General features: G+C 49.1%; 1 protein-coding gene across 2 annotated transcripts in view; it reads left to right on the top strand.

The window, feature by feature from the left end:
* Positions 1-27,480, top strand: part of MFHAS1 (multifunctional ROCO family signaling regulator 1) — a 116,959-nt gene extending 89,479 nt beyond the window's left edge. Inside the window, exons 2-5 of one of the 2 annotated variants that reach the window (XM_074950257.1) lie at positions 10,597-10,882; positions 17,539-18,000; positions 25,200-25,244; positions 27,084-27,480. In XM_074950257.1, the coding sequence (XP_074806358.1) occupies positions 10,597-10,727 (131 nt within the window). In that variant the 3' untranslated portion in view covers positions 10,728-10,882; positions 17,539-18,000; positions 25,200-25,244; positions 27,084-27,480. The remainder of the gene's footprint in view (positions 1-10,596; positions 10,883-17,538; positions 18,001-25,199; positions 25,245-27,083) is intronic. The other variant, XM_074950256.1, reaches the window with a different exon arrangement.
* Positions 27,481-27,715: the final 235 nt, after the last annotated feature.

Raw genomic sequence — 27,715 nt, 5'->3', positions numbered from 1 at the left:
CCTGCTCAAAGCAGGACCAATCCCCAACTAAATCATCCCAGCCAGGGCTTTCTCAAGCCTGACCTTAAAGACCTCTAAGGAAGGAGATTCCACCACCTCCCCAGGTAATCCATTCCAGTTCTTCACCACCCTCCTAGTGAAATAGTTTTTCCTCATATCCAACCTAAACCTCTCCCACTGCAACTTGAGACCATTACTCTTTGTTCTGTCACATCACCACTAAGAAAAGCCTAGCTCCATCCTCTTTGGAACCCCCCTTCAGGTAGTTGAAGGCTGCTATCAAATCCCACCTCATTCTTCTCTTCTGCAGACTAAACAATCCCAGTTCCCTCAGCCTCTCCTCATAAGTCATGTGTTCCAGCCCCCTAATCATTTTTGTTGCCCTCCGCTGGACTCTTTCCAATTTGTCCACATCCTTCTTGTAGTGTGGGGCCCAAAACTGGACACAGTACTCCTGATGAGGCCTCACCAATGTCGAATAGAGGGGAACGATCACGTCCCTCGATCTGCTCGCTATGCTACTACTTATACATCCCAAAATGCCATTGGCCTTCTTGGCAACAAGGGCACACTGCTGACTCATATCCAGCTTCTCGTCCACTGTAACCCTTAGGTCCTTTTCCGCAGAACTGCTGCCGAGCCACTTGGTCCCTAGTCTGTAGTCATTTAAGGTGTCAAGAAACATGATCTCTGCATCCTGTCCTGAGGTGATATGCACCCAGTTAATATGGGTACAGCTAAAATCCCCCATTATTACTGAGATTTTTATTTTAACAGCCTCTCTAATCTCCCTGAGTATTTCACAATCACTATCGCCATCCTGGTCAGGTCGTCGGTAATATACCCCTACTGCTATATTCTTATTATTAGAGCATGGAATTACTATCCTAGAGATTCTGTGGTACAGTTTGGTTCATTCAAGATTTTTACTTCATTTGATTCTATACTTGCTTTCACGTATAGTGCCACTCCCCCACCAGCACGACCTGTTCTGTCCTTCCGATATATTTTGTACCCTGGTATTACTTTGCCCCATTGATTATCCTCATTCCACCGAGTTTCTGTGGTGCCTGTTATATCAATATCCTCATTTAATACAAGGCACTCTAGTTTACCCATCTTATTATTTAGACTTCTAGCACTGGTATATAAGCACTTTAAAAACATGTCACTTTTTAGCTGTCTCCCATTACGTGATAGAATTGAATGAGACTTTTGTTTATTTGACTGTTTCTCATCAGATCCTACCTGTATTTTATCATCTTCCATCCCCTCCTCCTTACTAGGACATAGACAGTCTCCATGAGTAGATCCTCCCCAAGGGATGTCTCTGTCCGAACCGCGTGCTCCTCAGCACTGGTCGGCTTTCCCCCTGCCCTGAGTTTAAAAACTGGTCTATGATCTTTTTAATTTTAAGTACCAACAATCTGGTTCCATTTTGGTTTAGGTGGAGCCTATCCTTCCTGTATAGGCTCCCGCTTTCCCAAAAGCTTCCCCAGTTCCTAATAAATCCAAACCCCTACACCATCATCTCATCCACACATTGAGACCCCGCAGTTCTGCCTGTCTAACGGGCCCTGCTCGTGACATGCCTCTTAAGACATACTCACCTTCTCTCCCCATTATGCCCTGGTGCGTGACTCTGTGACGAATGCTTTGTTCAGTGCAGCATTTCTCCATTCCATGGTTCCATCATCTTCCTCGCACCCTCCTCCTATCTGGGTACTGCTTGTTAAATCACCCTCAGTGGAATGCAGTAGAGACCCTCACTCGAGGAAGAGGAGGTTACTTACCTGTAACTGGAGGCTCTTGGAGATATTTGGTCCCTACCTGTATTCCAGTTCCACCCTCTTTCCTCTCTGCTGTGGATCTGGTTGATTTGCAGTAGAGAAGTAACTGATGGTGCAGTTGGTCTGCCTCACCCTTTGTCACCTCGGTCAAAAACATGAGGCAGTACAAGGCTGCGTGTGCGGAACGATGGACACTACTACTTTTAAAAGCTCCGGCTCTGGGTGCATGCACATAACCCTCCATGGAATGCAGATAAGGGCCACACATTTCGAAGAACCTCCAGTTACAGGTAAGTAACCCACTTTTCGCTGCACATTCATGGGCAATTGCAGTTTCTTGAAAGCATGTGGGTATTAGTCTAGTAGAGAGAAGGAACTCAATTTATTTGAAACCCACTGGAGCACCTTTTAAAACTTGCACTTGTACAGAGAGAACTGCTATAGGAAAGAAAGAGAAACCACTTCTGTCGACTTTGCTTGAATCCTCTAAACCAACGGTTCTCAACCGGGGGTCCATGGCCCCCTGGGGGAACGTGAACACTTTCAAGGGGGCCGCGGGGCCCCACAGCTGAAACCCAGAGCCTGAACCATAGCGCCCCCTGTGCTGAAGCCGGGAGGCGTGGAGCTGAAGCCCTGATCCCCGGCACCGCTCACAGGGCAGAAGCCCAGAGCCCATGGGCAAAGTTGGGGACGTGGAGGGCGTTCCCCCCACAAACTGCAGCGCAAGAGCACAGTGGTCCTGAGGGTAGCGCCACACCTTCCCCCGTCTCCTCTCCCCTGCTCCCTGGCCAGGTCGCAGGCAGGGCGCTGAAGCCAGAGCCAGGCAGTGCCGGGCATCTGGTGCCATGGAGCAGGCACCAGCAGCGTTCCCTCATCTCCTGCTGGTGCTGGGAGTTGAAGCTGCTCCTCAGTTCCCAGCACCCTTTGCTCCCGCAGAGGCAGCCAGTAAGAGTCACACAGGTGGAGAGACCCGGCTCCGTGGCTGGCAGACCCCTCCGGGAACGGGGACCGCAGGGGAGCCTTCCCATCTCACAGCCCCTAATACCCTTCTCCCTGCACCCTGGCTATGCCCTCCCTGAGGCTACCCCCTGCCTGCATGCAGTCCCTAGCTACCCCCCCCCCTGCACACTGAGTTACACTTCCTGCCCGCACAGAACCCCAGCTACCCTCTGCCTGCACCGTAAGCTATCCCCTGCCCTCACACAGCCCCTAGCTACCCCTCCCTGCATCCTGAGCTACCCCCTGCCCACGCACAGCCCCTAGCTGCTACTCTCCCTGCCTCCTGAGCTACCCCCTGCCCACGCACAGCCCCTAGCTGCTACTCTCCCTGCACCCTGAGCGACCCCCCCACCCGCACACAACCCCAGCTACCCTCTGCCTGCACCCTGAGCTACCCCCTGCCCACGCACAGCCCCTAGCTGCTACTCTCCCTGCATCCTGAGCTACCCCCTGCCCACGCACAGCCCCTAGCTGCTACTCTCCCTGCACCCTGAGCGACCCCCCCACCCGCACAGAACCCCAGCTACCCTCTGCCTGCACCGTAAGCTATCCCCTGCCCTCACACAGCCCCTAGCTACCCCTCCCTGCACCCTGAGCTACCCCCTGCCCACGCACAGCCCCTAGCTGCTACTCTCCCTGCACCCTGAGCTACCCCCTGCCCACGCACAGCCCCTAGCTGCTACTCTCCCTGCACCCTGAGCGACCCCCCCACCCGCGCACAGCCCCTAGCTGCTACTCTCCCTGCACCCTGAGCGACCCCCCCACCCGCACACAACCCCAGCTACCCTCTGCCTGCACCCTGAGCTACCCCCTGCCCATGCACAGCCCCTAGCTACCCCTCCCTGCATCCTGAGCTAGCCCCTGCCCTCACACAGCCCCTAGCTGCTACTCTCCCTGCACCCTGAGCGACCCCCTGCCCACACACAGCCCCTAGCTGACCCCCTGCCCGCGCACATCCCCTAGCTACTGCCTCCTGCACCCTGAGCTACTCCCGTGCCTGCACACATCCCCTAGCTACCTGGCTGTTTTCAAATTTTTGAACTAAGCCCCCCTTTTCAGTTACAATTTTTGGTTGCAGCCTCCTCTTCCCCCACCCAGACAGGCTTGGTGGCCTGCTTAGGTGAGTTGGGGGTGGATTTGGTGCTCCCTCCCTAGACACCCCCCCCCCCATGCAGAGGTGGTTTGAGCCCCGCTGGCCCCTGCCCCCCCAAATAGAAGTCAAACTACGCCTATGCCCAAGGCCCCTGCTCCAAGGCCCCCCCCACCCCTGCTGGGCCCTGGAGTTTTTATAGCATGTGGAGGGGGTCTTCTGAGAGAAAACGGTTGAGAACCCCTGCTCTGTACCTGACCTGATTTCCTGCTGGCTCTGAGAACATCTACACTCTGTGTTAGAGCTTGTACCACTGCGAACAGCGTTGCAGCTGCCCCGGTGCTGGAAAACGGGTCTGGAATTGTCGTGCAGGGTGCACGTTAGTATGTTCTAGTTTATAGCCTGGTTAACCTCGGACTTTTCATTCGTATAATTGGCGGCACAGTTTTAGAATTAACTTTTAATTTCAAATAGAAGGTAATGTTCTTCTGTTCCAGGAAAGTGGGTGCACCTTAAAAGCAACTAACGTTTTTGAAGATAAAATGTAGGTGAGAGACTTATGTAAATACTCTATTAACTTGAATTTAACTGGTCACTATACAGACTGCTAGGGAAACATTTGAATTAGCAGCTGTTTGTTAGGATGATAGAAGAGAAGGGAAGAGTCCCGATAGATCATATCAAACTCAGGGTGCACATGTGTGCTTTCTACTGCACTTTGCTAGCCACGCTGGTTTTTCAAGCAATGAACTGAAATTTACAAGAATCCTGCTTTGATTGTTTTTTAAAGACCAAGAATTTTGTACATCTCCTTGCTCACAAAAATGGAGAAGATAACCACAACAGAAAAAAAATGCGGTAAGAACAGCGCTAAATTTCACTGTGCTTATTGTGGAGTCACTGCCAATGCAGTTGTTCTGTTTGGCTTTTATGGGTGGGGGGTATCTTTTGTAATAGGATTTTTTTTTAAACTTAACAGCAAGATTTATCAGCAGAATGCTTTGGATAAATTTATTCTTGGGATCAGATGGCTCGGGGTTGGTAATGGGAACATGTCAGCACATCGTTGCTGCTTAGCAAATGAGAATAGTTGATAACATCATGTGGATGATGTCAGTGTCACAGTTCAGAGCGACTGCGCCTGCGTCGTCCGTCCACCCCCTTCCACCCCCCCACCCACCCCCCCGTGGTCCGGCCAGGCACCCGCTCTAGGCTCCTGGCTTCTCAAGCGAGTGGATAAAACAATCAGTGGTGGTGGTTTTTTTATTTAAATTATTTTTTTAATCTGTTTTGAAATAAAAGCTGAATTTAATACAAAATGTGTATATACTACTTATAATTTCTTAAAACATTTAAATAAAAAAACTAAATATGCTGAATCCACGAGCTTCTATCAAAATCTTTGACTTAAATGCCGCTTATCTATATAAAGAATCAGAAAAAAATCTGACTTTTGAGGTCAAGCTTTATAAATATGGCACAATAAATCCTGGACTGTGTTAATGGCTTTTTGTAGTAAAAATAAATTTGATATGCTGTTTTGTGTGTATAATTAAAATTCCAGTTATCATGCTACTGCAGCTTGACCCAAATCATGAGCAAAAAGTTAATTAACTGGTAAATAAGCAATATATCACTTACCGTTTTCTAACATACTAAAGCGTATGATTAGGAAGAATCTGAAAATGTTAAGCTATATAATTCCTTAAACAAATGTATATAGTTGTAGTGGACCCTCCTAGGTAGCAAAAAGATACACCAAATTTAGCGTAAAGGCTCCAGTTGTAAATCAGCATGTTTTAATGGCTAGATCAAGTTGTGAGAGTGCTTTTTAGAAACTGAAGTACAAATGGAAAAGTTGATTAACATCAGTGATTTAAATTGAGGCTTTCCACTTGGGTATTTAAATCAATCCACCCTGCTCTCCTGCCATCACCTCTCTTGCACAGAGGCCTGCCTCTTTCTGCCTCCGGACTGGGTTTTCCCAGGCTGCACAGTTCCCTGCCTATACTGTATATTCTCCAGCAAGTCAGGCTGCCTCAGCCAGCCTGCTTTGCCTCCTCCTCACAGGCTGTCCCAGGCAGATGCTTGAGATGAAAGTGGCGTCATCCCTGGCATATTAGAAGATACCTGCTTGTGGCTTCGCAGCGCGGCCATCATTTCTGCTTTCTCAGTTTGTGGAGGGTCTTTGCATATCTCAGTGCTTTCAAATGAGTCATCCCGCCAACTCTGCCACGGTGAGCGTCTGTCTGGACACAACAGCCTGTCTGCCTTGCCAGTAAACTCCTTGGGACTCTGCCAGTCTAACCCTTGTCTTGCAGGTAGCCACCAGCAAATCCCAATTCTCGAGTCCCTCAGATACCCCCCTGCAGTGTCCCTTTCACTGGACAGTCACAGAAATTGTGCCTTTCCTCCAAGGAAATGGCGCACACATCAGCCTGTTAGGTTAGCTGACGACTCAAGCTTTCATTCAGAATAGCAGCACTAAGATGGTTTGGTAAGAAAACAAGAATAAATGTATTAACAAGGAGATTTAAGTGATATTAAGCAAGAGAAAAAGAGACAGGTCTGGTTACAAACAACCAAACCAGCTTTCTAGTGACTGAACCGTGATCTTAGCAAGTTACAATCTTTGTCTGAGCAATTTTCTCATTTACCTCATGTTACCAGCATCTCCAGCCCTCCAGGTCAGAAGACCCAGTGTTCACAGAATGAGAGGGTGCTGTTCCCTTTGTTCTCTAAGCAATGAGTAACTAAAATGTCCTTTTTTTTCTCTGCCTCAAGAGCCAGAAACACTCTGACCCACAGCCTGATAGCTTGTTGGCTTTGTTTACCTATATGTAAATATACTTTCATTGTTCTCTGCCAGTAACTAAGGCAAGATGGGTAAGGTAATGTTTTTTTATTGGGCCAATTTCTGTTGGTGAAAGAAGCAAGCGTTCAAGCTACACAGTGCTCTTCCTCAGGTCACACCAGTCAGAGAGGTGAATCCAGACTCCTTTGTCAGGCTTCGTGTACTCACTGCCTCCCAAACGTATTCTAAGAACATATTTCCAGCCCACCCACAAGCTCTTGAATACCACCTGTACATACCTCACGCAGTGACTTCTGAGACCAGTGTGTGATGGGTTTACATGTGATACCTGACATGACAACAGAAAGTGGGGGGGTAGTGAGTGTGTCGGGCCTGACATGAGTTACAGTATGGTGGGCCCTCTGCCAGCTGGCATTGAGCCGCTCTGAGGGTCACAAGTGTTGCAGACAACACACATTCAAGCCAATAAAAGAAACTATTCAACAAGCTGAGAGAGATCTCCCTGAACTCCAGCAAGGATTCTGGCTGGTGATTAATCTCTCAGACCCCACCGAAAGGTTTTTCTGTGGTTACAAGCACATAACCACTTGGCTCAGAACAAGCACCCCAGGAATCTGAGGGTCACTTCTTTATACCATTTTTGGGCCTTTGATCTTGTCCTCGTGTAACAGCTGATCAGCAGCCAGTGGACCCTTCCTAAGGGCAAAGATTCAGAAGGCTGAGTTCTTGCATAGCTGGAAGGGGTCTGTGTGCATACACCGAGAGATTTCCTGGGACACCCACTTCACTTTGAAAGTTCCTTCTAGCTTGGCCTTTTGTTTCAAGTAGCCCTTTGACGCTCTTACTGTTTCCCAGGGTTTACATCAGTCATGTCTCCCTAGAGATGTTGTATCCAAGGGGTGGCCAAACTGCAGCTTTTACAATTAAAGTGTGGCTTGCCAAGGGCCCCTTCCCCCATTCTCTGCCTACCAGACTGGGGAGGGAGAGCTCAGGGCTTCCACCCTGCGGTAGGGTGGTGGGGTTAGGAATAACTTCTGTGCAGCAGGGAGGGGTGTCTCAGGGCTTCAGCCCCAAAACCCTTCTTCCCACAAAGCTGAAGCCCTGAGCCCTGACTCTCAAACTTCTGAAGATTGTCATATGTGGCTCAGAGGGTCAGTAAGTTTGGCCATCCCTGTTATATACAAACCCATAATAATACATAAAAACACTGACGTTTTTAATACAACAAACTCCTAAGATACTTGAACCTAATTCAGTTAGGTTTGTCCAGGATATGGCAGGAAATTGCCATCTTGGTCCATCAGTACTTCACTTCTGATCTAGGTCAGTAGTAACTTGCTTGTTACCGTCTGACAGGTGGCCTTGTAAGATGAGCTGGTAATCCCAGTCCTGTTGCTGGCGTACAATTGTCTGACTTACACACACACACAACCCTCAGCATTGGGACAGTTGGCATCTTTGTCAGCAGTCTGGGCAAACGGGCAAAGTGCTTAGTGGATGCTGATGTACCTTATCGCTGGTAAAACGGTCACCTCCACATCACAGTGGAGACATTGTCAAGTAGGATGGGTACTTGCAGTGCTGATGTCTGCACGATATCGCTATAGTGCTCTCAGTCCAACATCTCTCATTACTAGGCAACTGTTAATGGTGTATTGCATCTGTGGCCTGAAACCTGTGACCGTAGTCATGCTTTGGATAATCATTACTGTGTGAAGGAAACCTGAATTAGACATGACTATTCTGAAATAGTTTAATGCCAAGTTTTACCCTGGGCTGTGAATCAGACTTTTCTTGGTCAGGAGCAATGCCCAGGAAGAGAACACTACAGTAGGATGGCATGATGTGAACTTTTAGACTTGAAATCACTCAGCTATCACTCCTAGTTTAGAGAAGCTAGAGAGGTTACAAATGAGAGCCGTGCTGTGGGAAGGCTATTTGCACAAGCTAAAGACTAAAGGTGAGGCTTGGAAAATAAGTAAGAGTTGTCTCCTAATGGAGATGGGCAAACCTCCAGAGATGTGACTTTTTGTTCTATTTCTGATTTAGCCTTCCTGTCGCGCTCTTCTCTCTCTCCCCCCCCCACCCCCATTTACTTAATGTGTAAGCAAGTGCATGTGTCATTCCCAGCCTATTGTTCTTAACTGGACATTTAAGAGAGCCTGCTATGGGCTCTTCTTGTTCTCTCTCTTCTCACTTGAATGATCATCAATGTCTGTGGTGTTGTTTAATGGGCTGGTTACAAATGGTGAAACCCAGCTCACTGTCCCAGCGGTTGCTCCCAGAGATGGGAGTAGAGGGGTTAAACCTGAGGGTCCCAAAAACTTCCATACCACAGACCACATCTTAATAGAGAGCATCGCCTGGCCAACTGCCCTCCCAGTCACCATGGCATGGGCTGCTGCCGTGAGCAATCAGGTAAGGTTCCACTGGCATCAGCAGCTGTTGCTTACATGGAAAAGTAAAATGAGGGACATTATTTAATGTATTTTTAGCTGCTTTTAATGTGATTTAGCAGCTGAAAATGCAGAGTAACTGGCACCCTGTGATCAGCCAGCTCTCCTAGAACAGCAGTTCCCTGCAGACCACTGGTACTCCCTGGGCCAGTTTGGGAACTGCAGTTCTAGATGCAAGTGCAGACCATGGTTCCAGATAGGGGTGTTAAATGGTGCATCCCTGAGGATTAAGGGACATTGCTACAACAGCTCTTTATTCCAGGATCAAACACTCAGGGCTTGGTCCATTTGTCTCTTCACTTATATCTTCGTCACATGACTGTAGCTGGTGCAGGGCCCTCCCTTGACTTCTCTGTGATTTGGGGTGTCAGGAACTGGCTAATCAGGAGTAGCTTTTTATCAAACAAATGAACTTGACTGACTCATGGCATAGTTGCTGAAGGGAGCCCTGGTGAATGGGTCAGCTGTAGAAACGCACCACCACTGCCCCTCAGCAGGCAGCTGCGGCATGCTCTTGTATTTGCTTAATTCCGTAAGGCCCAATGCAGAAGATGGGTACTTTGTGCAAAGGTCAAAGTAAGAGGCCCACGTTCTGCCTTGGAATGCACCCCTGGAACTCCCATTGACTGCATGGAAGGTTGTGCAGGAGCCTCTGGGAGCAGGATTTGACACACAGCATTTTGCTCTAATGGGAGCGTAGGACATGTACTCCAGCCAGCAAACAAAGAGCCAGCAGCCTGGTGCAGCATGATCTCTGAGCTAGAGAGCAGCAGCCCCTGGGAATGTTGCATCCCCAAATCTAAATTTTTAATGAAGCTCAAATTTGGCCACTGCTGGTTTATGCAAAGGAATAGAGTCTCCATCGGATAGTCATAGAATCCCTTTAGCTAGATTTGTACGGACTTATTCCATGATAGGGTAATCTCTCTATGTGGGGTGGGGGTGGCGGGTTAGAGTACCAATCACTGTACTGCATAGACACAAATAATAGGGGGATGACTGTAGCTCTCTCCACTGATCTGCCAGCTGGTTTACTGACACCTGCAATTCATATAGTGTATGCAGAGCTTTGTTGGAAGGTAAATTTCAGATCTCATCTGCCCTTGAATCCTAATTAGGAACACCTACTCTGCAGTCCTTGCCTCATTAGACTCTAGAGACCCACTTCAATTTGCCGTGTCTAGCTAAAGATTTTTGGAGTCCGTCTGTGGTGATGCAGGTTAGGGGAGCGGGGTGTAATGGCAGATGTTGCCTTTGTCTGGAGAAACATTATTCCAGCTATAATCACCATCAGATGAGAATTTTGTTGGGTTGAAAAATAAAATTCCTTATAGAACTTTTATGACATTGGTCTTAGGTGCCTCCCTTATGAGTCTTTGTGAAATGAGCTGTCTTGTGAATATGGCTGTGATGCTCAATGTCTCTCTCTCTCTCTCTCTCTCTCAGGAGAATTGCTGAGTCAGCCTAGACCAGAGGGAGTGACGGAGATCGTCTGCCCCAGGAATGGCAGCGAGCGAGTCAATGTTGCACTGGTTTACCCCCCCACCCCGACAGTCATCAGCCCTTGTTCCAAGTGAGCTCTGAGAGACGCACGGACCCCCAATTTCAGTACATGCCAAAAACCCTACATAAGACAAGCCCTTGCTAAGCATTTTTGAAAACTAGCCACCACAGAGCCCAGGGACTGTTCTAATTATTAGTGGGATGTGGACATCCCATTCTCAGAATAAAGGTACAGTAAAGCAAAATCCTCTGTTTGTTTTGCTGAATGAAGGAAATGTTTGACTAACTGGTGATTTTTCTTTGAGTGCTGGTCTGTGCGCATATTCCATGTATGGGTACACATGCGCACTGTCCTCCCATGCCCAGAGAATTTAACAAGCAGTGTCCTTTGGCGCAGTAGATACCCTCAACTTGGGAGCACGAGGAGATCAGAGGCAGTGCGCGTAGATGCCACCTCAGTTCCTTCTAACCACCACATGTCCTGAGTCGGAATCCAGTGTCTTCTCTTTCTTCAGCTTTTCAGAAAACCTATAAATAAAATGGTTGGTGAATAATTGTTCTTTTTAGCTTAGTACAGTGTTAGTTCTAGAGTAGTTTGTTTCCCTGGACCAAGGACTTCTTCCCCATGGTCTGGGACTATGACCAGAGTCCCATGCTTCAAAAACTGCATCTCCCGCCCTAGATCCTTTTCCGCCAGTGACAAATAGCAATGCTGCCTCTACTGTTTGGGTGAGATGCATATTTTGTCGCTTGTTTCTACTGAGAAATCACAAAGCCCTTCAGCTTTGCCTTAGGAATGCTTGATGAAGAAGGCCATGAGGCCCTTCTCTGATCCAGCCAGGGAGACACCCATGTACTTTGGCCTCAACAAATGAGCAGCGCCCTTATGAGCACATGCTTAGGAATGGAGTCCTCCAGGGCTTCCCACAAAAGTAAGGGGCACTCATGGGCACAAGGACAGACGCCATCAGTGACTGTCCATAAGAGATGTGCTCCTTCCCTGAGCCCATTGAGGTCAGGCAAACCCTTACATATCCTAAAGAACCAGTTCTGACGGACAAAACAAAAACCCACAACAAAAACAAAAAAACAAACCACACACAACCCAGGCTTGAGGGTAAAGCATATAGGAAGAAGAATGCACTTGTGATTCTGGCACTGAAACATAAAGACAGCCACCTGCTGGTTCTGTCCACAACGGTCCAGACTCTGATACTGACTTACCTCCCCAAAGACCTCATCGTGCCCAGGAATGTACCCGTACTGTTGGTGCCGACCATCTGAACTCCCCGTGCATTGGGACATACTCAGACCTACAACGCACCAGAGGATACCTTTCTCCCCTATCCACAGTCTCCCCTCTTCTCTGGCCCAACCCTCCTGAGGACATTATTAGACCAGAGGACGATAGTACATTGTTGTCCCAGGAACCATCTCACTTACAACCATCAGGCAGCATTGACCTGGTGCTGCCAGCTCTGCCATTCCAACAGGAGCAATATTCAGATTCAGGTGAATCTGATGAGCTGGCTCCTCCTTCATTCTCTCACGCACACACCCCCACCCCCCGAGACAGCCAAGCCCAAACAGGCAATCCAGGACTTACAGTTGCTACCTTTATAGTCGTGACTTTCCTAGGGACTGATGGTTTCCCATGCCACAGGGTCCCCCTTAAACAGTTGGCCCCTCTTTCTGGCCTTACTGGGGACTGTAGGATCCTGATAGCAGATGCCTGGGACTCTCCCAGGAGACTTTCCACCCTTCTCCTTCTCACCCACAGCCAGATTCATTGGTGTATGAGGAGGAAGAGGTTGTTGAACCAGAACCACAGGCACAGACAGTCCTGATGGGAATCTCCTTCTCTTCCCCATCCCCACTGGACAATCATCAGCAATACCACAACTTGTGTGAAGAGTGGCTAATTGTCTCTAGATACCTCTGGAGGAAACCCAAGGCCCACACCAACTGTTAGACATTCTGTAGCCTCAGGGCCCAAGTAAGGTGGTCCTCCCAGTTAATGAGGCCATATTGGAACTAGTAAGATTGGCACACCCCATCATCCTGTACTCCCACACCTCTGAGGGCCAACAGGCACTTTTTGGTCCCACCAAAGGGAGGCAAATTTTTATTCTCCCACCCTGCTCCAGACTCTGGCGGTACAGGTTACTACAGAAAGGACTAGGTCACTATACCTAGGGACCATCCCGTCACACAAAGGCTTCAGGAGACCGGACCTCCTGGGGAGAAAGGTCTTCTTTGTGGGCTTGCAATTCCGCATAACCAAAGTACAACTTCAACAACTACTCTAGGCTGGTGGCCTTTCAGGACAAACTTTCCCCGGGTGACAGAGCCCAATTCCTGTCCTTACTAAAGGAGGGCAAGTTGGTGGCAAAAATGGCTGTTTGGGCTGCAGCTGATGCAGTGGATAGAGCATTAACAAGCTTGGTCACTGGTATTGTTGTGAGGAGGGATTCTTGGTTGCAATCCTTGGGATTTCCCAGGGACGTGCAGAATACTATCCAAGATCTTCCCTTTGACAAGTTGAACCTCCTCAATGAAAAAATTGATGACTCTCTTTATTCGTCAGAGGACTTGATGTCTGCCCTCTGCTCCTTGGGGTTCTGCCCACCAACCCCAAGAGGGAAGCACTAGAGGCAGACCTATAAATCAAGACCTCCTCCTCCTCCTCGTGCTTTCTACTACCAGCATCCTGCTGAGGCTCCATGCAAGCAACAGAAGACTGAGAGGCCCTGCTTTTAAGCCCCCTCTACCATCTCAACCATTACCCATTCCCAGCCCACTGCTAGGAACCACTTTTGACATCTTAGTCGAGACCCAAATGCCATCTCTGATGCCACCTACCCTTTTTTCCATCACCTTTTGGGGCCATCTTACTCTTTTCACCTGGAACTGGGAGCTAATCACGACAACTGGTTGGGTTTGTGGAGATTATCCATCAGGGATACTCCATAGAGTTCCTCCCCTTCCCTCCGCACAAGCCCCTTTCCGCTCCCTCTTTGGGGACCAGTCTCACTAGATGACCATTCAGCAGGAAGTAGAATTCCTGTTATACTGAGGGGAAATAGAACACATCCTACCTCAGTATCAAGGAAGAAGGTTCTAGTGTCCATATTTCCTAGTCCCTAAAAACACGGAGGGTAGAGACCCAATCTGGATCTTTAGCACTTCAGCATCTTCATTGGAAAGTCAAAATAAAGGATGGTTACGTTGGCATCAATAGAGGAAATATGGGCCATAGCTCTCAACATGGATGTATATTTTCATATAGATATTCACCCTTGCCACAGGAGGCTCATATAGTTCATGGTGGGTAAGGAACACTTCTAATTCCGGGTCCTCCCGTTTGGACTAGTGGTAGCACCCAGAGTGTTTATGAAAGATTTTTTTCTGTGGTGGCAGCACAGGTGAGATGTCAGGGCCATACAGTTTTTCTGTATCTGGATGCCTGGCTCCTTTTAGGACCCTCTCGGCTGAAGATCGCATCAGCTATTCAATTCCTCATTCTGCGTCTCACAGCACTGGGGGTTTGCGTGAACAGAGAAAAATCCATTTTATCCCTCATGAAGCCAACAAAATTTATTGAACTCTTTCTGCAAGAGCCTTCCTCCCCGCAGAAAGGTTTCAAATGATATGCAACCTGATTTATTTGATTTCCCACAGACCAAATGCTACAGTGAGAATGTGCATTTTGCTGCTAGGCCATGTGGCAGCGTGTTCTAATGTGACACACTTTGCTAGACTTCATCTATGTTGCCTACAGGCCTGGCTCAACTCAGTCTACTCACCCAACAAGGACCACATCAACTCCAGGGTTCCCACCAGGATCATTGCCTCCTTTGTTTGATGGTCAAACCCTGAAAAGGTACACTCCTCTGCTCCCTTTCTCTACTCCCGCTCCCTGTGCCACCATCCATGAAAGTGGCATTGTGGCCATCGCTTTGGCCAGGACGGTCAACAAATTGGGAGCCCTCATGGCAGATCCTCCCTTTATGGTATTTCAGAAAGACAAGGTATCCCTTTGCCTTCACCCTGAATTTCTTCCCAGGCTAGTCTCTGAATTTCACCTTAACCAGTGTATTCACTTACCTCTCTCTTTTCCCAAACTCCACACTTCTCCCAAAGAGAAGAGACTTTACTCCCTTGACGTCGGGCATTCACTGGCTTTTTACCTGCAAAGAACTAAACCCATCAGAAAGTCACCAAGGCACTCTATCATGATAACTGAGAGATCCCGAGATCAAGCTATTGTGATGGGATCCCCAGGGTGCAGCCTGGGACTTCTGGGACCACTGTACCTCCTGAACTCTCTCCAGCCTGGGCTGTCTCTCATAATGCCTCGCTAGTGACCAGCAGCAAACTGCTCCAGGAGCTGTCATCACTCAGCACAACAGCATGTGAAGCCCCACACCCAGCTAGATTGCATGAATGCTCCCAGAGCCACTCATGAATCACACAAGGAAAGGCACCACAGCCAAATCCCCCCAGCTCCCAGCACTGTACCCCAGGAATATACCGTCTTGCACTGCGCAAGACGAGCAGTGCGCGTTTATTAATTGGTTCACCAATTCATCAATGGAAAGTGGATATACACCAGCCTTTGTCAATCCTGAGCAGATTTGCCACACGCTTCATACAACCTCACTGGTAAAGGTAAACAGTTAAACAAATTTATTGACCACAAAAGATAGATTTTAAGTGATTTTAAGTGATAGGCAAAAAGTCAGAGTTAGTTACCGAAAGAAATAAAATACAAGCATGCAGTCTAAACTCTCAACCCTATTAGACTGGGAAACATCTAGATTAAGCAGTTTCCTCACCCCACTGGATATTGCAGTCCTTAATATACAGGTTTGTTCCTTAAACCTGGGCCGATATCCTCTGCTGGAATCTTGTCTTCTTCTCAGTGTCTTAGTTGCTTGCAGTGTAGGTGGGGGCAGGAGAAGAGGCCAAACATATGGCCACTCTGTCTGTTTTATACCCTCAGTTCATGTGCTTGGAAAACACAAGTCCAAGCATGACTGGGGGCATTGCTGAGTCTCCAAGCAAGGTTGAACAATTCCCTGGTGTGGCCTCATGCAGGTGAGTCATTGCATGGTAGCTCCCTTGGTGGACAATGGCTGTTGATGGGTTGTTCAACACCCCGCTCGGGTGTTGGTTACTTTTCTTGCTGTTGCCTCTGGGGAGCTAGTATTTGGCTGATTCCCCAATTTACAGCTTGTATTAGTGACCACCATACAACACAATTCTCATAACTTCATATGCATTAATGATACACATCTATGGATAGAGAAATGACTTTCAGCAGATCATAACCTTTCCCCTGATACCTTACAAGTCATGCTTTAAATGTAAGATCACAATTATATAAAAATGAGGAATATGGGGGTTCCAGGACGCTCCCCCAAGGTGTAGAATGTCACAGTTATATTGTCTCAAAGGATTTCTAGGTGGGTTTCTGGCTGCTTATCAAGTGCTACATGCTAGCTCACATTTCGCCTCCCGGAGGCATAATAGCACACTCCACGAGAGCACTGGCCGCCATGGTAGCATCCCTGCAGGAAGTCTCAATGCAGGACATATGCAGAGCAGCTACCTGGAGTTCCAGACACACATTTGCTATACATTACGCACTAGTCCAGACCTCTACTACAAATGCAGCAGTGGGATCTGCAGTAGTGCACGCATCTTTGTTGCTGGCTTTCTTGCTTCCACCTCCAGTCTGAGGACTGCTTGCCAATCACCCATGCATGGAATACATGTAGGGACCAGCTCTTGAAGAAGAAATGGAGGTTGCTGACTGTAATGGGAAGTTCTTTGAGATGTGTTGTCCCTCTTTGTATTCCATGACCCGCCCTCCATCCCCTCTGCTTCAGCTCTGTTTAAATTCGCAGGAAGAGGAACTGAGGGGGCATCGACTTGCACTGCCTCTTGTACCCTTGTTCGGGAGCATGAGGAGATCTACTGTGCGTGCGCGGACCAACTGATGCTGCTTGTTACAATGTCTCGACTTGGGCGCATAGGGCACATGCCTGCCCATGCATGGAATACAGATAGGGACCACACATCACTTGATAGAAAGGTCCAGGTTTTAAAATGGTGTCTTTGCTTCTCTGGATGCAGTGGGGCAGAGGTTCCCAAACCTTTTGCTGAGTCCCTCTTCAGAGATTCATGTTTCATGTGTGCCCCCTCGTGGGGAGGGGTGTGCTCTATAACAGTAGCAGACAAAGATGTGCAAAGAATGTCAGCTGGGTACGTGGCCAGCTGTTCTCATTTTGGGTACCAACTTTGGTGTTCTTTCCTGCTTTTAGATCCTCAGTGGTCTCGTTCACCGTCTGAAACTAGTTCTGAGCACAGTTTGCCCTTGTTTCCCTGCAATGGGCCAACTGTGTTTAAAGCAGCTTGGGAGAGGGGGGAAGCTGTGTTGAGTTGTGTGTTAATGCAGTTTTCAAACACAGCTCTGTCTGTAGACCTTTCATCTCCTGAAGCCCCTGAACCACACCTCCTTTTGTTTGTTTGACACTGTTAGATCTCGGAAGCAAATACATTTCTATCCTCAAACTAAACAGTTTGAGATGGAACACAAACACTGTAAGGCTTGTCCCTCAAATATTCAGTCTGCCCTAGGCAGCATCTAACACTCATGCCCCAGTCCATAGTAGCTGTGGTGGTGACTCATTTGCCAGCAAACCTATGACAAAAGAAGCACTGTCTGTTCTGAAAAAGAGCCATTTTATTTAGACTGAGTACTCACCATGTTTGGCAACTGGAAGAAAACAGAATGTGTATTAATCTGTTCATGATGAACACTATAAGCCATGAAAGACTGCTGCTACGTGACAGTTTCTTTGTCCTTCTCTCCTCCAGATGAATGACAATGCTAGTGCTAAAGGTTTTATATCGGGCGGCGTGTGAAACCGTGGTGTGGCTGAAGGATCTGTAGGGCTACTGTCTCTCTTGGGTTTGGAGTCCTGCCTTTACAGCGAGACCAGACTTTGGAACTCTGAACTATTTGCAGTGGGAACAGAGCTAAGCGTGTCTCTCCGGAGATACCCTTGAGAACTGAAGTGTACAGCGCAATCTGAGGGTCACTGATGACCAGATGTGACGTGAAACAATAGTCTTGCAGCAATCAGATGGCATCATTAATGGCCGGAGATGAAACACTGGGATTGAAATTCTATTGACCCTTTGGTTACCTGCTGTGCACCCATTTGGACCTGTTGATGAATGTAAAAATGTTCTCAGGACTGTTTCATTCAGATGTAACTGAAGAAAAGTCAGCTGAGACTTGCTGTTGTGGAGCTTCCTGGAGTTGCTCCCATACAGGTGAGTGTTTGGGGTTGCATCAGTCACAAGTTTCAGTGGGGTTTGACAGCGTGCATGTAGCTATCGGATCACTTTAAAAGCAGACCGGTAGAGCAGGCCAGTGGGATCTGGCTCCTCTTCACCATAGCACTCTGTGGCACACATGTTCCTCCCATAATTTGGTGGAGGGATGGACTGGGGCAGCTTGTTAATAGAGTTTCACATGGTATGAATTCCAGTAACAAAATTACTGTCCCGGACAGTTAACTGCAGATGCCTTTTTTAACTATGAGGTTGTAAATGTACGTGAACTTAATTCACTCGCGAGTGGATTTCACATATCGAAGGTTGAGATGGAATAAGAGGACAGTTCAGCTCTGGGCTGGCATGTGCTAGGTTATAGTTGACACATGATGCTTGGTCTATAGCAGGTTGAGTTTAGGAGCAACTGAACTGCCGCTGACCAATCAGCTACGTGTTTTAAGTCCCTGACGTGCTGGTGCTGCACAAACCCCCACGCTGTCTGTATGTATCCTCCTTTCTGTGGCATTTGTAAGAGGAATAGTCTGTAAACCTTGAACTGAAGTTCTTTAAATATCAGCCAGATCTGTTACTTTGAATCCTCTCCTAAATTCATGATGGTGTAGAGCTAGGACGTTATCCTAACCCTTCCCATTCAAACAACACTCACTGGTACGGGGCTAGGAAGATGCCCCTGCCCTTCTCAGTTCCACCTGCTCTCTTACGAGATGAATCCTCCATTCACTACTGGTCCCCACCAAACTCCGAGCGCTGGCTGGACATTCCATCGGAAAGGACTGGTTTGGTGGGATCGGAATGTGCTGCAGGAACAGGCTGATTCCACCAGCACTTGTGCTGGGCACCAGGCAGGCAGACTGGCCACTGGGGCTCCCTTGTTCTCCGCAGCTCACCTGGTGGGCTTCCCAGACTATCAGCTCCTTCTGCTACCGCAGAGCAGGTGATTCCAGGGAGCACATTTTGTTTTGGAAACACTGAAGTGGTGCCACTGAGGGAAATGTCAGTATTTCCAAAGCAAAAAATTTAGGAATTTCATCCCCACAAAAAATTCAAGTTTTGTGGCTTTTTGTCCTGATTCGGGATGATACTTTCCCTCAAACTCAATTTTTTTGCAGAACAGAAATCCCATCTCCTGGCTGGCATTACAGAACTGCTTTTATGAGTATCAGTGTTCACTGGCTCTAAGCCCAACCTCATTACATGACTGGCTGCAGCTGAGTTAATATCTACAGTGTCCTTCTAAGAGACAAGCACTCTTCCCCCTCACCTCCAAGTCATGTCTGTGCCCCATGCAGGCTCAGTTAATATTGATGCCACACCCCGTTGCAGTGAATGCAATGTGCCACTCCACACCCCCATCCAGTGAATACTGGCCATCCGCTCCTCCACACTGCTAACATTGGCTGCCCTCTCCCAGTGAATGCTGATTTCCCCTGTCTTCCCTGTCCCTGCAAGGACTAGGGGTGGCAGGAGTATGGAGGAAGCTGCTGGGCAGTACATTGTTCATGGATGGCAGGGGGCAGTAGCCTCTCTGAAAAAGGCAGCTCTCTTTCTTCCCTCCCAGTTCTCTCCTTGCTTCTGGGAGGGGAGGGCAGAGCTGAAGCAGGAGCCACCTTGTCCCATCCAGGGGAAGCCAAGTCAGTGGGGGTGGGACACAACTCCAGGGCAGAAGAAGATTTTAGTTGGTTAGGTCTCTCTCTGTATGTGCTGGACCCTTAAAGAAAAGGAGGACTTATGGCACCTTAGAGACGAACAAATTTATCTGAGCATAAGCTTTCGTGAGCTACAGTTCACTTCATAGGATGCATTCAATGGAAAATACAGTGAGGAGATTTATATACACAGAGAACATGAAACAATTACTCCTTTTCTTTTTGCGAATACAGACTAACACGGCTGCTACTCTGAGATCTTTAAAGGGCCATCCCAGGGGGTGGGGTAGACTGACCACTAGGTGCTACTACCCCATCTTACATGGGCTAACATAGGGGAGAACACCACCACAGCCGGCTTAATATGACTGACTCCACTCCCTCCAAAGGGCCCTGTCAGTCACCTTTTAAGGCAGACAACTCTTGGGCTTCTTACTGCTCCTCTCCTCCTCCTCAGCGTGCAGATGTGTTGAGAAAAGCAACTGCAAAAGTGCCACTTATTGGTCAGACACGTGTCCCTAGATTTCAGTGGCAAATGAGTGCCTTGCCTCTGGGTGAGTGAGATGGGTTCTCTTCCAGCTTGTGCATCACACACACTGGTCTAACCCTTCCGATTGCGGGTCTCTGGTGCTGACGATGGTTTACCAGGCAGAGTGCGTGGCTTTCGCTCCCCTGCAGGGCTGGCGGTTGGCTACCCACCACAGTGCTCAGACGCTGGGCATTTGGGGCAGACACATTGAAGCACAGTGAACGGGAAGCCCCACAATGCCATTTGCAGCCACTGATCAGAGCAGAACTACGCCCTTCCTGAGAACCCTTCCGGATGTGTCTCGCACATGGTGATCTGAGCTGCAGGCATGCTGCCGTCGCCCATGGCTGATAAATACTGAATGCGCCAGCTAGTATAAAGTTTCCTCTGCCCACATACTGCCTGGGTGCTCTGGTCGTGCACTGAGCATCAGGAGAGGTGATATCCAGAGCGCAGTTATAGCATCTCCTGGCCGGTGGAGCAGGGTATCGCAGCCGTTGGAGCTGTGTAAATGCTACAGATCTGTGCCCTCACTCCACTGCTGTTGGAGCCGGTGGAGCCAGCCTGGAGACCCTTTCTGGTTTGTAGGGGATGTGTAGGAATCCCTATTAGGCTGCACTGCCAGTGGCTCCCAGTGTAGCCACTGTGTGGGATTTAACTGGTGTGGCGTGCCTTACGTTAGCCCCTGTGCTGCTGTCCGATTTCCCCCATGGAGCAGGTACCTCAGCAAATCATGCTGGGGGAGGGAGATGGGGAGAGACGGAAGTCTTTCAGAAGCTGCAAGCATTGCTCTTTGGCACTAGAGTCAGGTCGTCTTATGTGAACTGGTCTGCTTGGCTCACCTATTCGGTTGCATGTGCCCAAACCCAGTTTAGTGTCTAGTAACATTACCCTTTACTGATCCCACTGTGGTAACTATGCTGATCTGATTGGTAGAAGATAATGCCAGGACAGGAAAGCTAATAGTAAAGCTAAAATGTGTGTTCGCTAGGAGGATGGGCTGCCTGGCAAAGTCTAAAGAGCAGGAGGGATCCTTTCGTGCTCAGAGATCCCCTGCAATTCTACATTTCCCCCACAAAGACCTGTTCAGACTCCTCCAAGTGCTGGCTTGGTTAATCTGCTGGGAACTGCCTCTCTCTGAATGTGGTTTCCTTATGTGTTCCTAGGAGGCAGACTCTAACAGAGTTCCCATCAGCCTCCTGCAGGGACTGCACAGAAGACTGGATGAATTCAGTCACTGTAGTGTGCCTGAGTATTGTGTCTGACAGGGACAGGCTAGGGATCAGCTGGATATTGACTGGAAGCTCTTAAAATTCACTGAGGCTTTCTGGAGAGGAAAAAACACTGTTGCCTTGTGATGAGACCTAGATACTTTTGAAAGCTCTTCTCCCCGTTCCTCTGGGTGTGCTGCCAGATATGACACTTTGCTACCCAGAGCAAAGTGCTGGTTCCTGTTCCTGGTGGGCCACTAGGGGGTGGTCTGGCCTGCGGGGGCTGCAACTGCCATCTTACAGCTGAAGAGTCCTACACTGTGTGTGCTGGGCTCTGGCCATCTATTGCCAACGGGTGAGGTGGAAAAAGGAAGTAGCAGTTTCTCACTAGGCAGGACGCACAGCTCCACTAGTGTAATGGAGTCCTAGGAGCTATCTCGGGAGGGGAGGGGCCGGGGCCGGGGCTGGGGCCGATTCACCCTGCCCTGCCTTTGGTGCAGCCACTTACAGCAATGCAGAGCAGGTGTGACATGCCACCAGCTTAGGAAAGTGGGGAGAATCAGGCCTTCACGCTCCCTTTGTCACTGCTAAGAGAGGGCTGGCTGCTGCGCGAACCCTTCTGCATTTTAACCCCAGACAAATGCATGGTGTCCTCCTGAAAACTTTGCTCAGCGGGAGCCTGCTCCTGTAAACAAGGAACCGGACTTGATCATTGAAGTCCCTCGACAGAATTCCTGCCTGGCTGGGAACTGGAGCTCCCTTGGGGTCTGCACTGCCAGTCGTGTGTCCCTACTCGGCAAACTGCACAGTGGCCTGAAAGCTGCCAGGCTGGGCTTGTCCTTCGGGAGCTGGGCTGGAAAAGTGCACACTCCCCGTTCTCGGGCACCTTTGGAACCAGATCTGTTGGTGTGGGCACACGTGGCAGGAGTGTCAAACTCACCAGCTGCTGTGGAGCACTCACATGTGCAGTCGCTGCTCCACAGAGGGAGCCACGGAGTGCAGTCACGTTGTGTAGCGAGCTGGTAACAGCCTGAAGAAGAGCAGTCTACCAGGGCTATTCAGCCACAGACATGAGCTCAGGGCTTGGAGGAGCCCATGGCTCCAAGTGCCTTCAGCTTCTGCAGCCCATAAGGGCCTGCTTCCTGCTCATGAGGGCTGTACCCCTGCGGTTCCTAAGGGAAACTCGCAGCAGCGTTCTGTGCGGGACGTGGTGCAGAACTGCCTTCCTGAGGCTGCTGGCAGATGGCTCCAGCACTGCTACTCATGTTGGCACTTCCTGAAGCTGTGAGCAGCAGTAACATCACCGAGAATAGGGGCAGCCTCACTCTGCTGCTTGGCAAAGCTGTGAGTAGCATCAAAGACAGACCTGCGAGCTGTGTTGGGGGAGCAGAGTGACAGCGGACCCCTTGCCTGCATTGTCAGCTGTCAGGTCCCCACAGCAGTTTTGGGCCCCACACTACAAGAAGGATGTGGAAAAATTGGAAAGAGTCCAGCGGAGGGCAACAATCATGATTAGGGGACTGGAACACGACTTATGAGGAGAGGCTGAGGGAACTGGGATTGTTTAGTCTGCAGAAGAGAAGAATGAGGGGGGATTTGATAGCTGCTTTCAACTACCTGAAAGGCGGTTCCAAAGAGGATGGCTCTAGACTGTTCTCAGTGGTAGCTGATGAGAGAACAAGGAGTAATGGTCTCAAGTTGCAGTGGGGGGAGGTTTAGGTTGGATATTAGGAAAAACTTTTTCACTAGGAGGATGGTAAAACACTGGAATGCGTTACCTAGGGAGGTGGTGGAATCTCCTTCCTTAGAAGTCTTTAAGATCAGGCTTGACAAAGCCCTGGCTGGGATGATTTAATTGGGGATCCGTGCTGCTTTGAGCAGGGGGTTGGACTAGATGACCTCCTGAGGTCCCTTCCAACCCTGATATTCTATGATTCTATGATCAAGAACCCACCGAAGGCTGACCCCAAAGACCCCTGCACAGGCTCCAGGAACAGGATCATAGTGGGGTTGAGGGGACCCTTCCCCACAGCTCTGGGGAGGGATTGGCTTCCCACCTGGATGTTTCCTGTGGAGAAGGATGTGGGGCGGGGGAACGGGGACTTGGTGGGAAGAGAAGAGAGCAAACATAATAGGAGCTGGGGAATGAGGCCAGGAGCTGGGAATGGACAGAAGCTGGGAATGGACGATGGGATGGATCACTTGATGATTAGCTGTTCTGTTCATTCCCTCTGGGGCACCTGGCATTGGCCACTGTTGGAAGACAGGACACTGGGCTAGATGGACCTTTTGATCTGACCCAGTATGGCCGTCCTGTTCTAGGACAGGGAACCACTCTGCATAGCTCAGAGTCTGCGGGATTGGGAGCGTTGCCCTAAAACCGAGTGCGCTCTCTCCCTTGTGCTAACCGTGGTGCTTTCCATGGTTTTGTTTTGGAGCATTTTAGGCTCATCCTGGCCTATCAAACAACAAAGATCAGGTGGGATCGGTGACCCCTGAAATAACCGGATACCAGAAAGAGCAGTTCAGCACTACTGAGATGTGGACTCGCTGTGAGAACCAGGAAGGGGTTGTCACTAGGAAGCTATTTGGAGAAGAAAAATGTAGGCTGACCTCGACCCTCCGTGTCTGATCAAATAGTCAGTGAGCCACCTGGGCGCTGGAGGCCACTGCACTGCTCAGCACGAATGTAAAATGCACTGATCATGTGCGTGGCCAGGGGAGTGCTGGTCTGCTGAGCAGCTCCAGCCAGCTTGATTGAAGAGGTTTTTTTTATAGTAGTAAAAATGATTTCTCTGTAGCATTTGAAGTGCTGATCCAGAAGGTAAAGCTGCTACGCTACACTCCTCAAGCTGCAGTTTAAACACGTCTGTGCTGTGGAAGGTAATCGGTATGTTGTGATTTTTCCACTGAAGTCCAGAAACCTCGGTTGCAAGGGTTTCCTGAGGTGTTCCTACAGAGACAACGGCTGAGTCGGCACGCCATGGCAGCACCCCACACTGAGTTACTCCTGCGGGACTTCTGTGCCAAAAAAATAAAAATTCTGCACACTATTTTAAAATTCTCAAAAATCTGCATACAGTATTTGTCAAAATAACGCAATGTCATCACACTATTTTCAGTTCTTTGCTGACAAGTATTTTGAAATAAATTACCAAAATAATTGAAAATGATGTGATTATATTGACAAATAAAATATGCAGAATTTTGCAGAATCTTAAAACCTTTAATTTTTTGGCACACTTTTTAAATTTTGGTTTAGAATTCCCTCAAGAGTACCAGGTTTTATGTGGAGCAACCAGGGTGTGGGCAGCTCGGTGTGGGGGAGGGGATCTGGATGCACAGGGGTGCAGGGGGAATGGAACTCTGCAGGGGAGTCCAGGTGAAGGTAGTTAGGGCTCAGCAGGGGGGTCTGGGAGTGGGGGGCTCCCAATGCATGGGGTGAGTCTCTGGAGGGTGGGGATTTGGGTGTGGGGAGGTCTGGGTACAGGAGGCTCCTGATGCAGGGGTGAGGCTCAGCATGGTGGGAATTCGGTTGGAGGCTGCAAGGGGCTCCCAATGCAGGGAGGCCTCATGGGGGGGGTTCTGGGTGTGGGGAGGGGGGTCTAGATGCACGGGGGTTGGGTGGACAGGGGGAGAAGCTCCCTGTACAGGGACTGCTCCCCCCTGGCTGAGGAGTGATGGGGCCAGGAAATGGCGGGAGAATCACTGTACGGGGAGTTGCTCCCCCTGTCTGCCCAACGCCCATGCATCTGGACTCTTCCCCCCACTGACTTGTCTCTCCCGCAGCTGCTCCAGGTTCCCGAACCGATGTGTCTGCACTGCCAGGGAGGGGTGAGTGAGTGTCACGGAGTCACCGGATCAATGCTCTGGAACTACTCCATATGAAGCCATTCTGGACTCTGTGGGAGCCTCCTCTCTCTGAGCATATTGTCACCAGGGCAAGAAGCTTCCACAGCTTCGACCTTCCTGGGTCTGACCTTGGAGCATTCAGCATCCCCTTCCTCCACGTGCACTTCCCATAGCGAGTCCATCTGGCCGGGGCTCCTGGGAAAGCCAGAGGGCCCTGCACCCCAACTGTGCAGTCAGACGTGACTCTCAGCCAGCCGGTAAAACAGAAGGTTTATTAGTTGACAGAAACACAGCGTAGAACAGAACTTGTTAGCACAGAAATCAGTGACTTTCATCCAAGTCCATCTTGGGGGTGGAGAGCCCAGAGCTAAGGCTCTGGCCGTCCCCCAAATCACCTGAGATTGACTTGCTTCCAGCTGCTTGTCCATTGCCCTGCCCGTTGCTCCTCCTCCTCCGGCCTTTGTCTCGCTTTCCAGGCCAAGAGTCACTGGTCACATCCCCCTCCTGGGTCTCAGTTTATGAAGGGGACAGCCATGGCATCCATGCAGGCAGCTGGAGCAGCCACCGCATAATTCACGCACCCTTATTCCCACCACCTAGACACTGGTGCAATACACAGGGAAACTGAGGCACACACAGCATTCATGCAGAACAGTAAGACTCACATCGGCTCACATACAACATAAGGAAAAATCCCTGCTTCATCACAGTGAGCACTGGGAAAGCTTCTCTTTGCTTCCCCACAGAAACCATTTTTCTGCAAGGAAGCGAAGAGAATCAGTGGGGGGACATGTTTCTGTGCGTGCGCAGTGGTGCAGAATCCCCCCAGGAGTACTGAGTGCCCCTGTGGCTGAGAGCTCGAGACATGTTACAGAGCCACGAGGCACACACTGAAATGGGAAGGCCTTGCCTTCCTCCCTTGTCAGGAATAGTTTGGTGTTTGTTCCCATGAACTGTGCCACGGCTGGTGCTGGTCAGGTTTGGATGAATACTGAGTCCTCAGCTTCTCTGGAAGTCCCATACTTAAACCCGAGCTTGAGCTGCAAAGACCTGTGCACTCACAAGTCGGGAACACAGGCACTCACAGATGGAGCTGTGGATTGGACCAATCTCTAGTCATGACCAGTCGAAGCCCTACAAGCCAGAGTCAGTGGGCAGTGTGTAGCTGGCTTCTTTTCTTTCTTTTCATTATTTTAACTGTAAACAAATTTAGTTAGCTTCTTTACAATAGCTTAACTATTTGAGTGATCTTATCAGCAACAGCTAGTGTGTATTAGGTGTTGGCAAAACCTTTCCAACATGAGAGGGCTGGGAATGCTAGTCTGGGCTAAGAACTGCCTACCTCTGGTTTTGGGGAAAACCTCCAAATCCTCTGGCTCAATAAAAAGGAGGTTTCTCCAGGAGCAGAATGGCTTGGGGACAGCGCTCTGTTGACACAGTAATTTAATCTACATAAACTTGTCTTTTCAGGTTAACGTTGAAACCTTCTCCAGTGATGGTCTACTTAGCGCTATCGTAAAACCCACCAGTGAACTAAATTCACCTGCAAATGTTGGGGGAGTGGGAGGACACAGATGTTCAAAGGGGCATAGAGACAAGGCCAGCCTTACGGGTTGCATGTTCTCCAGCTGTTGGAGCTCAGTGTCACTGCTTGGAGGGGGCAGGAGAGGCACAGAATGCCCACATGGATATAGGCTTTGTTTGGGCCCAGCGCTGGGGCTGGATAAATAGCAAGGATCTCCCATCATTTACCACATTTGGAAACATTCTCCTGTTCTCTTCACTGCCACTGATGTGTCTCTCTCTCTATATTTTCCCCAGAGGAAGAAACTAGTGATTTGTTGCTGTGATGTTAAGTGAGGAAAAGAAAACCCTGGACTTGAATCTCTTTCCCAGCTGGAAGACCGTTTCCTGATAACTCGGCGTGACCTATGGACACACTAACAAGAAGAGTTCAGATGTTTTCAAGGAATAAATGCCGTGGCTTGGTAAAGCAGAACTGAGTAAATGTTCTACACCTGAACCTTAGAATCATGATCATCCTCCAAGGAAGAGCTGCTTGACAAACGAACTGTGTGAGCGGCTTCTCAGGGATTCTGTTTGCTGTACACAAATAGCCATAATGTTGGGATTGATGGCAGTATTTAGAGCACTCCAGTTTGTTTCTATTTCATGTGGAAGCGGGATCATTCACCTGAAGTTCACTGCTGTTCATTAACTGGTGTGGAACAATGTGGTTTGTCTTTATTTTTGTAATGTGCAAAACCATTTAATTTTCTACACAGTTTAAAGCTTCTAGCATTAGTGACCACTGGGTGCAATATTCTGCTTGGTAGCCCTGCCAAATAGTCCGTGGGTTCTTGGTTTGTTGTCGATATGTTCAAGTATCTATCACTGTTCTTGTGTCCCACACACACTATGTTAGCTCACCAAGTACACTCCAGACTGTCACT

Source organism: Natator depressus, chromosome 4 (genome assembly GCF_965152275.1).
Source record: "Natator depressus isolate rNatDep1 chromosome 4, rNatDep2.hap1, whole genome shotgun sequence".
In the NCBI taxonomy this organism is placed as follows: domain Eukaryota; kingdom Metazoa; phylum Chordata; order Testudines; family Cheloniidae; genus Natator; species Natator depressus.
Note: the sequence above shows the minus strand (reverse complement) of the source record. Positions and strands in the feature narration are given on the sequence as shown.